This window comes from Portunus trituberculatus, chromosome 5, assembly GCF_017591435.1.
Source record: "Portunus trituberculatus isolate SZX2019 chromosome 5, ASM1759143v1, whole genome shotgun sequence".
Lineage (NCBI taxonomy): Eukaryota > Metazoa > Arthropoda > Malacostraca > Decapoda > Portunidae > Portunus > Portunus trituberculatus.
In genome coordinates, this window is record NC_059259.1 from 6,644,077 (window position 1) to 6,656,576 (window position 12,500).

At 36.9% G+C, this 12,500-nt stretch overlaps 1 protein-coding gene and 1 long non-coding RNA gene across 2 annotated transcripts in view; both read right to left on the reverse strand.

The window, feature by feature from the left end:
- The window catches only part of LOC123513259, an 11,122-nt gene extending 8,669 nt beyond the window's left edge, over window positions 1-2,453 (reverse strand). Inside the window, exon 1 of the long non-coding RNA XR_006677306.1 lies at window positions 1,071-2,453. This is a non-coding gene — a long non-coding RNA (uncharacterized LOC123513259). The remainder of the gene's footprint in view (window positions 1-1,070) is intronic.
- A 1,945-nt stretch (window positions 2,454-4,398) lies between these two features.
- LOC123513270 (flocculation protein FLO11-like) overlaps window positions 4,399-12,500 on the reverse strand; it is a 55,948-nt gene continuing 47,846 nt past the window's right edge. Inside the window, 3 exon segments of the mRNA XM_045270342.1 lie at window positions 4,399-4,645; window positions 9,412-9,502; window positions 12,010-12,076. Coding sequence (XP_045126277.1) covers window positions 4,586-4,645; window positions 9,412-9,502; window positions 12,010-12,076 — 218 coding nt within the window. The 3' untranslated portion in view covers window positions 4,399-4,585.

A 12,500-nucleotide genomic window follows, 5' to 3' on the forward strand; every position in this document is an offset into this window, starting at 1 on the left:
CCGTCTCATCTTCTACTTATCAACTACTTCCTAGCACTTTTCACTACTTTTCCCTACCAATCGTTCACTTCCTTAATAAGTATCCCTACTTTTCCACTCTTATCGGTCACTTTTCTACAAATATCACAACTTTTTCATCATGCAACAAGACTTAACAAGCACCTCACTACATTTCATCCAATTGGCTTCCTTTAATTCTCGCTCTGTTTCTCTTAATATTACGTTCAGTATTACAAACCTCTTTACAATGTTACACTCTTTTATCATTCAACATCATTTTTTTTTTCATATCTTTTCGTCATTCTCTCTTTTTTTTCACATCTTCTTTTTAAATGTCAGAATCAAATCACACACTTTCACTTCTGACAGACTGGACTGGAGGGAGAGAAAGAGAGAGAGAGAGAGAGAGAGAGAGAGAGAGAGAGAGAGAGAGAGAGAGAGAGAGAGAAAATGTAAAGGAAAAGAAAGAAGGAAGGAAAGGAAAGACGGAGGTTTAAGAGAGGAAATAATGGAGGAGAGGGAGAAGTGAGATCAGTCAGTCAGTCAGTCAGTCAGTCAGTCAGTCAGTCAACTCAACTACCCTACCTGTGTCTATCTCTCTTCATTAACAACAAAGGGAACTCAATCCTCTTCTCTACTCTCTCTTTTTTTTTCTCTCTCTTCTCTCTCTCTCTCTCCCTCCCCAACTCGGCCTGATCCTCCTCCTAATTCAACAAAAAGAGGATTTACTGTTACAAAAGCTCACAATGGTAGGGAGTTGGAACCTGTTTGTATCTTTTCACAGTTACGTTGTTCCTTATACGTTGCTCTCCTCATTGTGGGCTAAAGAGGATTAGATACTCTACGTAGGAAGAGAGGGAAGAAAAACCCATTGTTATTTTGAAGGATTTTTTGAACATTTTTGAAACGTTTATGTGAAGAGAAATTAATTTGCCAGTTTTTTTTTTTTTTTTTCTTCCCTCTTTCGATAAAGGGGAAAAAAATTATTGTTTGAAGTCTGGAAAACAAAACAGTATCGAATCCTTTTTTAAATCCTATGTGTTTGTGGAAGTGGAAATTAAATACGAAACTCTCTCTCTCTCTCTCTCTCTCTCTCTCTCTCTCTCTCTCTCTCTCTCTCTCTCTCTCTCTCTCTAGATTGTGAGTACTGTAATCTCCCTCACTGTTTTTCCGTCTCTTCTCTTAATTCTTCTGTCTAAATGTGAAATGATTAATTCAACACCTTATAAACCCACACGACTGTCAGTTTTCTGTAATTCAAAGGGTTCAGTACTTGGTGTTTTTCTCGTCTTTACTTGATCTCTTTTCGTGTTTCCCTTGTTGCTGTTTTTTTTTTTTTCTTCATTTTGTTGTTATGAAAAGAAACTGGTCTGTCGATTAAGTCATTCCTACAACTGAAGCAGAGAAAAGACAGTAGATTTGTTCTATTTTTACACACACACACACACACACACACACACATACACACAAACACTCATCTCCCAAAAACCACCAGAAGAATCATACACAAACAGATATTACAAACAAGAGGTACCTTTAAATTACAATACCCATCAAATATTTAGGTACCAATATCAAAAGAGAACCAGTAACAGGATCAAACTAACTAGTACCAGCAAAAACAAGTACTCCTCATCCTACCTACCACCTTAGTACACCTGGCGGAGTTACCTGGCTGTACTAGTGAGCAGGGACGAGTACATAGGAAAGGTACTTCAAAACGTGTACCTTATGTTATTAACTAGTAAATAGGCAGTGACATTGGCAGTGCTGGTGGTTGCAGTGGTTGGCAGTGGTTTAGTGAGAGGTACTGCGTCTATTGTAGTAGTAGTAGTAGTAGTAGTAGTAGTAGTAGAGGTGTTGGATTGGAATATTGTGGTTGTAGTTGTATTAGTTGTTATGATATTGCTGAATGAGGTAGTAGTAGCAGCAGCAGTAGTAGTAGTAGTAGTAGTAGTAGAAGTAGTAGTAGTAGTAGTAGAAGTGGTATGTAGTGAGTAAGTAAATAAGTAAGTAGTAGTTGTAGTAATAGTAATAGTAGTAGTAGTAGTAGTGTGACAGGGTGAGTGGCAGTGGTCGTGGCGAGAACAAGGGGTCACATTGCAATAACACACTAAGGAACACGTGACGGAAAGACCAAAATTAGGCATATACAAAATGAAGACAGCCATTATTAAAACGACAGGAGCCATCAAAACCCGCCATTAGCTGATGGTGATGATGGCGCGATGACCTCCACAGAAAAAAAAAAAAAGAGAAAACAAATGAATAATCACCATCATCACCATCACTTCACTCGAGGCATCACCAAAACATGACACCACAAAATATTAAACCCTCACCAAAAAAAAAAAAAAAAAAAAAAAGAAGAGAGATAGAGACAAAAAAATAATAATAGTGATAATATAAACACTTTTTTTTTTGCAATTAACCTAAAAAAAAACAAGACCGTCCTCAACACTCTCTCTCTCTCTCTCTCTCTCTCTCTCTCTCTCTCTCTCTCTCTCTCTCTCTCTCTCTCTCTCACTTAAACCATTAAAGGCCACAAATTTAGAGAGAAATGACAAAAAAAACGAGAAAACTTATTATATTGACAGAGAAAACGATAAAAAACACCAACCCAGAGAGAGAGAGAGAGAGAAAGAGAGAGAGAGAGAGAGAGAGAGAGAGAGAGAGAGAGCTAAGAATAAGGATTAAGGAGGAGTGAAGGGCCGCTAAGAATAAGGATTAATGATAGGACACGAGGAGAAGGAGGAGGAGGAAGAGGAGGAACACAAGAGTACACAAAGAAAGAACAAACATCATTGTCCTTATCTTTTCCTGTGTTTATGATAAAAGGAAGAGGAGGAGGAGGAGGAGGAGGAGGTGGAGGAGGAGGAGGAGGAGGAGGAGGAGGAGGAGGAGGAGGAGGAGGAGGAGGAGGAGGAGGAGACTTTTCCCCAAGCAGATCTTTTTTATAAGCTCTATTTTATTTAATCCATTGAGAGAGGAGGAGGAGGAGGAGGAGGAGGAGGAGAAAAAAAGAGAGAATAAGAAGTAGAAAAGGAGAATTAAGAAGAAAATGAAGAGAAAAGTAGTAAATCTCTTTTCCTCAATTGAAAAATGCACAAAAATTAAGAGAAATACAAAAAGAAGAAGAAGAAGAAGAAGAAGAAGACTAATAATAAAACTCTCCTCAAGAAAAAACGAACAACAAAAAAAGGAAGAGAAAAAGAGGATTAAGATAACAGGACAAGAAGATTACTGTCCGAGAGAGAGAGAGAGAGAGAGAGAGAGAGAGAGAGAGAGAGAGAGAGAGAGAGAGAAATACATAAAAAAGAGACAGAAAAAAATATATATACACCAAAAATCACACACAAAATCTCTCTCTCTCTCTCTCTCTCTCTCTCTCTCTCTCTCTCTCTCTCTCTCTCTCTCTCTCTCTCCCAGGAGGTGACTGGAGGTGTAATCAGGCAAGGGCAGGTTTGGAGGGACAGGTGTGGAGGGGGCAGGTGTAGAGGACAGGTGTAGAGGGCAGGTGTGGAAGGGGGGAGGTGTGGAGGTGTGTGGAAATTCTAATCTCGTCGTAGGATTCCTCTGGGAGACGAGAAATCCTGCACAGGACTTTACCCTCACCTCGCTTTTCCCCTCTCCTTTCTCTCCCTTCTCTCTCTCTCTCTCTCTCTCTCTCTCTCTCTCTCTCTCTCTCTCTCTCTCTCTTCTCTGTTCCTTTTCCTTTTTTTTTTCGTTTCCTCTTTCTCATTTAACTTTTTCTCTCTTTCTTCTTTCTTTTCTGTTTCTCCTTCTTTCTCTTCTTTCTTCTCTCTTCCTTCTATTTTTTCGTTTCCTCTTTCTTATTTCACCTTTTTTTCTCCTTTTCTTTCTTTTTCTTTCTTTACTTTTCTTCCTTCTTTTCTATCTCTCCTCTTCTTTCTCCTTATTCAATTTTTTTCATCCTTTTCTACTTCTCCTTTTCTTTTTCCTTCTTTCTATCTCTCTTTCTACACTTTTACTCTCTTTTCTCTCTTCCTTTCACCATTATTCTTATCTTCTTTCTTTTTTCTACTTCTTTTTTTCCCATTTTCTTTTTTTGCTTCTCTTTTTTCTCCTTTTTTTGTTTTCCTCTTTTTTTCTACATTTTTTTCATTTTTTAATCTTTGTTTCTTCACTTTTCCTGTCTTCTGTTTTGTCTTCTATCTTTCTTTTTTTCTTTTCTTTTCTCATTTTCCTTTTTTTCTTTTCTTCCTCCTCTTTTTTTATCTTTTCTTCTTCTTTTCTTACCTCTAAACATTTCTATCATTTTCTTTATCACTCTTCCTCTCTTCTTTCCTTCTTCCCTTACTTCATCACTAACTTCTATCACGTTCTTCATTCTCTTAACCATTCATTATTTTATCCTTCCTTCCTTCCTTCCTTCCTTCCTTCCTTCCTTCCTTCCTTCCTTCCTTCTTTCAATGCAAACTAACCCAAATAACTTCTTTCATTCTTCTTCCTTCAGTTTTTCTTATATACAAATTCTCTTACATATACACCTTTCCTTCCTTCCTTCCTTCCTTCCTTCCTTCCTTTCCTTCCTTTCTCCGTGACAGGTGTGGGCAGGTGTGGGTCAGGCAGTCCTGCAAGGGGGCTGTGGGGCTCTGTACTTCTTACTAGGTCGCTTCGTAGGCTGTGAAAAGAGAAAAAATAGGCCTTTACAATAACCCACACACATACATACACACACACACACACACACACACACACACACACACACACACACACACACACACACACACACACACACACACACACACACACACACACACACACACACGTACGCTGACTTTTTTTTCAATTTTTTCGTAAGAGTATTTGCTATGTACTAATTCTCTCTCTCTCTCTCTCTCTCTCTCTCTCTCTCTCTCTCTCTCTCTCTCTCTCTCTTATCACCTCATATGTCTACGTGAAGGTGGTTTGGTGTTGATGGGACAGGTGAATTAATGAGAAGTAACAGGTAAGGTGATATGAAGCCTTTTCCCTCCCTCTCTCCTTCCTTCCTTCCTTCCTTCCTTCCTTCCTTCCTTCCTTCCTTCCTTCCTTCCTTCCTTCTCGCTCTCCTTTTCTTCTTCTTTTTTCCCTTTTCGTTTATTTTATTTTATTTTCGTTGTCTTTACTTTATTGATTCCTGGTATTTTTTTTTTCTATTTTCTTTTCTTTTTTCTTTTTATCTTCCTTCCTTCCTTCCTTTCTTATTTTTTTTCTTACTCTTCTTTCTTTCTTTCTTTCATGTTATTTCTTCCTTTTCTTTCATATCCAGCTTCTTTTTACTACTACTACTACTACTACTACTACTACTACTACTACTACTACTACTACTACTATCATTACCTCATGGCCGTAGTAGTTAGTAGTAGTATTAGTAGTAGTAGTAGTAGTAGTAGTAGTAGTAGTAGTAGTAGTAGTAGTAGCAGAAACAAAGAAAGACTTCGCAGGATCATTTTTCTTAATTCTTATCTCTTCTTCTTATCATTTATCTTTCTCTTCCCGAGTTTCTGTGAAGGAAGGAATGGTGAAGAAGGAGGAGGAGGAGGAGGAGGAGGAGGAGGAGGAGGAGGAGACAAGAAGCAGCAAAAGGAGAAAAGAAGAAGAGGATGATGGTAGAGAATGAAGAGGAAAAGGAGGAGGAGGACGAAAGTGAGAAATTATTAAATAGATGATGATGATGATGATGATGATGATGAGGAAGAGGAGATGAATAAATGGAGGAAAAGAAGAATATGAAGGAGAATGAGGGAGAAGTGTGAGGAGGAAAGGAAGAAGGAGTAAGGAGTAGGAGGAAGACGAAGAGGAGAAAGAGGTAAATAGTTGAGAATATGCTAGTGAAAATGAATATTATGATTACCAGTTACACACACACACACACACACACACACACACACACACACACACACACACACACACACACACACACACACACAGCACTGGATTATTTCAACATTAATTAATACAAAACAAACTTGACTCCGTATTGAAGAAGAAACTTTAGTCATTTCTTCACAATCATTCTCTTTTCCATTATTTTCATTGATAATTTTCTTTTCTCACAACTTTATAATCCACAAAAAAACAATTAACCTCTTCAGTACTGGGACGCATTTTTACTGCGAGTTTGGGTGTGATTAGAAGATTTTATTTGCACTAGGAAGGGTCTATGGAGGTCAGAAGATTAATGGCCACTGTCTTCACTATTTTAATCTCCCACATAAGTTTCTGAATCTGTATAAAATCACCAAATAGTAAGCTGAATTAATATGGAGACTCATGTTTTTAGGGCATTTTAAAACACCACCATTTTATTGACATTAGGAAGGGTCTATGGAGGTCAGAAGATTAATGGCCACAGTCTTCACTATTTTAATCCCCACATTAGTTTCTGAAGCTGTATAAAATCACCAAATAGTAAGCAGGATGAATATGAAAAAGCGTCTTGGTACTGAAGGAGTTAACTTTGTGAACAGAACACTCACTCGTTGGTAAGTTCTGGTGTTATTACGACTCACAAAAACAAGGCATAAAAAATACTGATGAAATAAACAATCTGTGTGTTACTCTTGTTATTGTTGTCATTGTCAGTTGGTTTATTTCATTTCTTGGTATTGTTTTTATCCACAACGATTATTTAGTAATGAAAATACAAAAACACACAGAAAAAATATTACCCACTCTTTAGATTTGTATTGTTAGTTTTAGTTTTGATTTTCTTCGTTACAGAAAATTACGAACAAGGAAAATATTAGCCACTTTTTTACTTTACAGTGTTAGTTGTCTTATCTTTAATTTTTCACTCACAGCTTTTGTAAATAGCGATGAAGTAATGAGAAAAAAAACACACAAGCAAAAAAAAAAAAAATAGAACACCTTAGTCACCCTTATTACATTACAAATTCTCTTTTTTTCCTTATTATTTCACTCATAACATTGTAAACTGAAAAAAAGGTAAATAAATATATATATCTTAACCATGCCTTATCTTTAAATGGTAAGCTTTCTTATATGCAAACCTCAGAAACATGAGTAACAAACACACACACACACACACACACACACACACACACACACACACACACACACACACAACACACACACACACACACAAAAACATTAGTCACCCCTTAACTTTACATTACTAGTTTTCTTTCTTCCTCTTGTTTATTTTACTCACAACTTTGTAAATTGCAGAGAAGTGAGAGTGGTGGGTGACATGCTGAAGGTTAACACTTAGCGAAGGTAGCGTTTCTGGAACAGACAGACGGACAGACAGTCAGGGCACACTAGAGAAAATGGGAAGAGGGTTGCTTAAGCTCGTACTCTTAAACACTTCTGCGCTTCACTTTCACTATTTCAAAAGGCTTTATTTCAATTTACACGAGTTTTTTGGGTGTTTTTTTTTTTTACATTTCTAGAGGGAAAGTGACAAGATTTCTGCATTATTATTAAATCTACACTTGTTTTTTAAGTTGTTGTTTTTTTTTTACATTTCCAGGAGTAGCAATTTGTGTATTATCAATGAATCTACACTGGTTTTTATTATTTTTTTTTTACATTTTTAGAGGCAGAGTGACAAGATTTCTGCATTATTATTAAATATGCACTTGTTTTTTTTTAAGGTGTTTTTACGGTTTTAGAGATAGAGTGTCAACATTTCTGCATTATCATTAAATCTATACTTGTTTTTAAAGGTGTTTTTACGGTTCTAGAGGCAGAGTGACAAGATTTCTGCATCATCATTGAATCTACACTGGTTTTCAATATGGTTTTTACGGTTCTAGAGGCAGAATGGCAAGATTTCTGCATTATTATTCAATCTACACTTGTTTTTTTAAGGTGTTTTTACATTTCTAGAGACAGAATGACAAGATTTCTTCATTATCATTGCATCTATTGATTTTAAGATGTTTTTTACTGTTCTAGAGGCAGAGAGACAAGATTTCTCCATTATCATTGAATTTACACTGTTTTTTAAGGTGTTTTTACATTTCTAGAGGCAGAGTGACAAGATTTCTGAATTATTAACTGGAAAACACTCTTGAAAACTCAGCTAATCATCTCAGTGGCCTTGGAAAATACTCGTGGTTAGAGAGCAAAGCGTTTCGGAATACGGACCTTATTGCCATGCTTCTTTCTCTCTCTCTCTCTCTCTCTCTCTCTCTCTCTCTCTCTCTCTCTCTCTCTCTCTCTCTCTCTCTCTGTTATGTTATTTTAATTTTTCTAGTTGATGTTAATTTTGTGTTAGTTTTTATGTTTTATTTATTCTTTTTTCAAGCACGATGCAGTGTGTATGTGTGTGTGTGTGTGTGTGTGTGTGTGTGTGTGTGTGTGTGTGTGTGTGTGTGTGTGTGTGTGTGCGTGCGTGTTAATCAATTATTTATAATCATTACATACATTCATTATGCATACAAAAAAAATGAAAAAAAAATAATGAATAGAAAAACAAAAGCAAACGAAATATAAATTCACAAAAAAAAAAAAATATATATATATAACAACAATGAAAAAAATAACATAAAAACAAAACAAAAACTGAAAAATACACAATAAATAATAAAAAGAAAATAAAACTAAACACAAATAAGAGAAAAAAAAAAAAAAAACTCAAAATCTCTAAATAAAAAAAATAGATTGAAAAATTAGAAAGAAATAACATTGAAAAATCTGGAAGTAAAATCAGGTAAGACATTAATTAATTACTTCTTCAGTTACCTGCTAAACTCACCTGTGAACACCTGAATGAAAGACTTTGGGTTCCAGGAAAGGTGAGGACAGGTGGGTGAAGGTGAAAGGAGGCATACAAAGGAACACAATAGAAGAACAAGGGGCAGCAGACCTGTTGTGCCTCGATCAGAAGAAAATGGAGGAGGAGGAGGAGGAGGAGGTGGTGGTGGTGGTGGTGGTGGAGGTGGAGATGAAGGTGAAGGTGAAGGTTAAATAAATATAAACGAAGAAAGGGAAGTGGAGAAGAAGGACGAGGAGGTTGAGGAAAAGAAAGAGGAGTAGGAGGAGGAGGAGGAGGAGGAGAAGGAGGAGAAGAAGGAGAAATAGGAGGTGAAAGATATGAAGTGAAGAAAGGGAAGTGGAGAAGAAGGAGAAGAAGGTTGAGGAAAAGGAAGAGGAGGAGGAGGAGGAGGAGGAGGAGGAGGAAGGACTCACAGCAGGAGGCCGCGTAGGAGGAGGAAATTAAGGATGACAGGAGAGGCGAAGTATATAGGATAGGAAGACGAGGAGGAGGAGGAGGAGGAGGAGGAACGATAATAATGATAAGAAGAAGAAAAAGAAGAGGAGGAGGAGGAGAAGGAGGAAGAATAACAAAACACGAGGAAAGAAAATCTAGAAATAGCACAAGGAAAAACACAACAGAGAGAGAGAGAGAGAGAGAGAGAGAGGGGGGTGACTTACCACATAAGCTAAAGAGGCTGACGAAAAAGTGTCGGCAATGTTGAACTGTCGCGTGGGAGAGTGGAGGTCCATGAGAGAGCCCCAAGCGTCGCTGTGAGAGAGAGAGAGAGAGAGAGAGAGAGAGAGAGAGAGAGAGAGAGAGAGAGAGAGAGAGAGAGAGCAATAAACCAGACAACAAAACAAAACAGAGGAAGGAAAGAACAAAATAGAAGAAATTACAGAGAGAGAGAGAGAGAGAGAGAGAGAGAGAGAGAGAAAATAAACAAAAATAAACGAAATGAGAAAGAGAAAATACGAAAAATTGCAGAGAGAGAGAGAGAGAGAGAGAGAGAGAGAGAGGAGTTATAATTAGCCTCAAATTTTCTTCATTTCAAATATGTCTTTAATTAAAAGCAAATTTACCATGTCATGTCATTTCTCCCCTCTCATAATGAAGGATCTGTTGCTTCTTTCTTTTCCTTCTTTTTTCTTTCATTCTTTCTTCCTTCATACATTCTTTCTCTGTCTCGCCTCACTTACTACATTTTTTTTGTTATCTTTCATTTTTTTCTTCCATTTTCTCATTCTTCAAATTTTTTCTTATTTCTTCTTTCATCTTTCTTTTCTTTCCTTTTTTCTTTCATTCTTCCTTCATACATCCTTTCTCCACCTCACCTCACTCACTATCTCTATTCTCTATTTCTTTATTCATGCTTTCCTTCTCTTATTCTCTTTTTTTGTCTATAAATATTTCTTCACTTTCGTCTATTTTACTTTTTTTTCACTTTTTTTGTTATCCATTATCATTTTATTTAAACAGAAATTATAGTATTGCTTTTCTTTTTAAATTCCAAACAGTGGTGCTTTATATAAAAACAAAATATAAGGTACATTATTATTTTTTGTTTTTAAATTACTTACCTGGTTCCAAATTATTCATCATTATCTTATCTTTTTTCACAATAACTCCATAAATATTTCTTCACGTTTGTCTATTTTATTTTTTTTTTTTTCGTTCTTTTGTCATTCATTTTCACGCAAAATTATAGTATTATTTTTTTCTTTGTTTTCTTTCTTGTTTCATGTTTTTTATTATTATTTATTCGTTCTGTTTCTATGGTTCTTTTTATTGTTTATTGTTTATTTAGTTTATTTTCAAATCCTCTTATAAAACAGTTAAGAAAAACGTGATTGTATGCTCTCATTACGTGTTTTAAGAAGTTATTGTAATTGTTTGTTTCTCTCGTCTTTCGTGGTTTTTTTTTTTATTTATTCCTTCTATGTCTATTATTACTTTGTTTCTTTCTTCTGTCTCATGCTTCCTTTTATTCCTTATTTAGTTTCAAGTTCAAACATTCCTTTAATTTCCAGACAGATAAAAAAAAAAGATTAACATTTCTCATTCCACACTACTTCTCCTTCCATTCTTCCCTTACCTGTCATTAATTACCCAACGCACCTCGCCCTCCACCTCACCTCATTAATGCACCTGCCAATAATCCTACCTGTGTGTTATTAATTAGTCATTTTTTAAGCCTAATCCACGGTGAAGCTTTTTATCTAATTAACTCTTTACCTTTGCATTACCTGAGGCTGCCTAGACACAGATACTCACACCCACACACACACACACACACACACACACACACACACACACACACACACACACACACACACACACACACACACACACACACATACCTCACCATTAATTAACTAGAGGCATTCACCGGTGTTCTATTGTACCTGTGCTAATATTCTGCCTAATTATTTTTTTGTTTTATTAATAGAGTGTGTGAATTATTGTTTTCTTTATATTTCTTTGTTTTTTTAATGTTTTTTTTTCATGTTTTTGTTTTTCTTCTTATTTTTGGCTTTTTTTTATATTTTCTCTTGTTTTATATTTCTATTTTTCTCGTTTTTCTTTTTTTTTTTTTTTTTCGTTCATTCATTTTTTCCCTTTCTGTTTTTGACCTGTTCATTCCACACCTGTCATTCCACACCTGTTCATTCCACACCTGTCATTCCACACCTGATTCCACACCAGTTCATTCCACACCTGTCATTCCACACCTGTCATTCCACACCTGTCATTCCACACCTGTTCATTCCACACCTGATTCCACACCTGTCATTCCACACCAGTTCATTTCACACCTGTCATTCCACACCTGTTCATTCCACACCTGTCATTCCACACCTGTTCATTCCACACCTGTCATTCCACACCAGTTCATTCCACACCTGTCATTCCACACCAGTTCATTCCACACCTGATTCCACACCTGTTATTCCACACCTGTTCATTCCACACCTGTCATTCCACACCTGATTCCACACCTGTCATTCCACACCTGTTCATTCCACACCTGTCATTCCACACCTGTTCATTCCACACCTGTTCATTCCACACCTGTCATTCCACACCTGTCATTTCACACCTGTTCATTCCACACCTGTCATTCCACGCCTGTTCATTCCACACCTGTTCATTTCACACCTGTCATTCCACACCTGATTCCACACCTGTCATTCCACACCTGTTCATTCCACACCTGTCATTCCACACCTGTCATTCCACACCTGTCATTCCACACCTGTCATTCCACACCTGCTTACCTGGTTGTGTAAAGGGAGGTGGGCCTTGCTCTACTAACGCTCCTTTCTCTATATCTGACTCCACCACCTGAGGGAAGAAAGGAATTATTCTCTCTCTCTCTCTCTCTCTCTCTCTCTCTCTCTCTCTCTCTCTCTCTCTCTCTCTCTCTCTCTCTCTCTCTCTCTCAAAATAAGATTAAGGTTTCACAATTTGACGCAAGTGAAGGCGACAAGGTGAGAAAAGGTTGAGAGAGAGAGAGAGAGAGAGAGAGAGAGAGAGAGAGAGAGATTAGATTCTACATAACTTTAAGAGATTATAGAGAGGGGGAAAGATAATGGGAAAGAAAGATTAATGGAGGGGAAGAAAGAGAGAGAGAGAGAGAGAGAGAGAGAGAGAGAGAGAGAAAATATAACACTTTCCTCTCTCTCTCTCTCTCTCTCTCTCTCTCTCTCTCTCTCTCTCTCTCTCTATCATGCTTGCTTCATTTTACTCATTTATTAAGCATTTATTT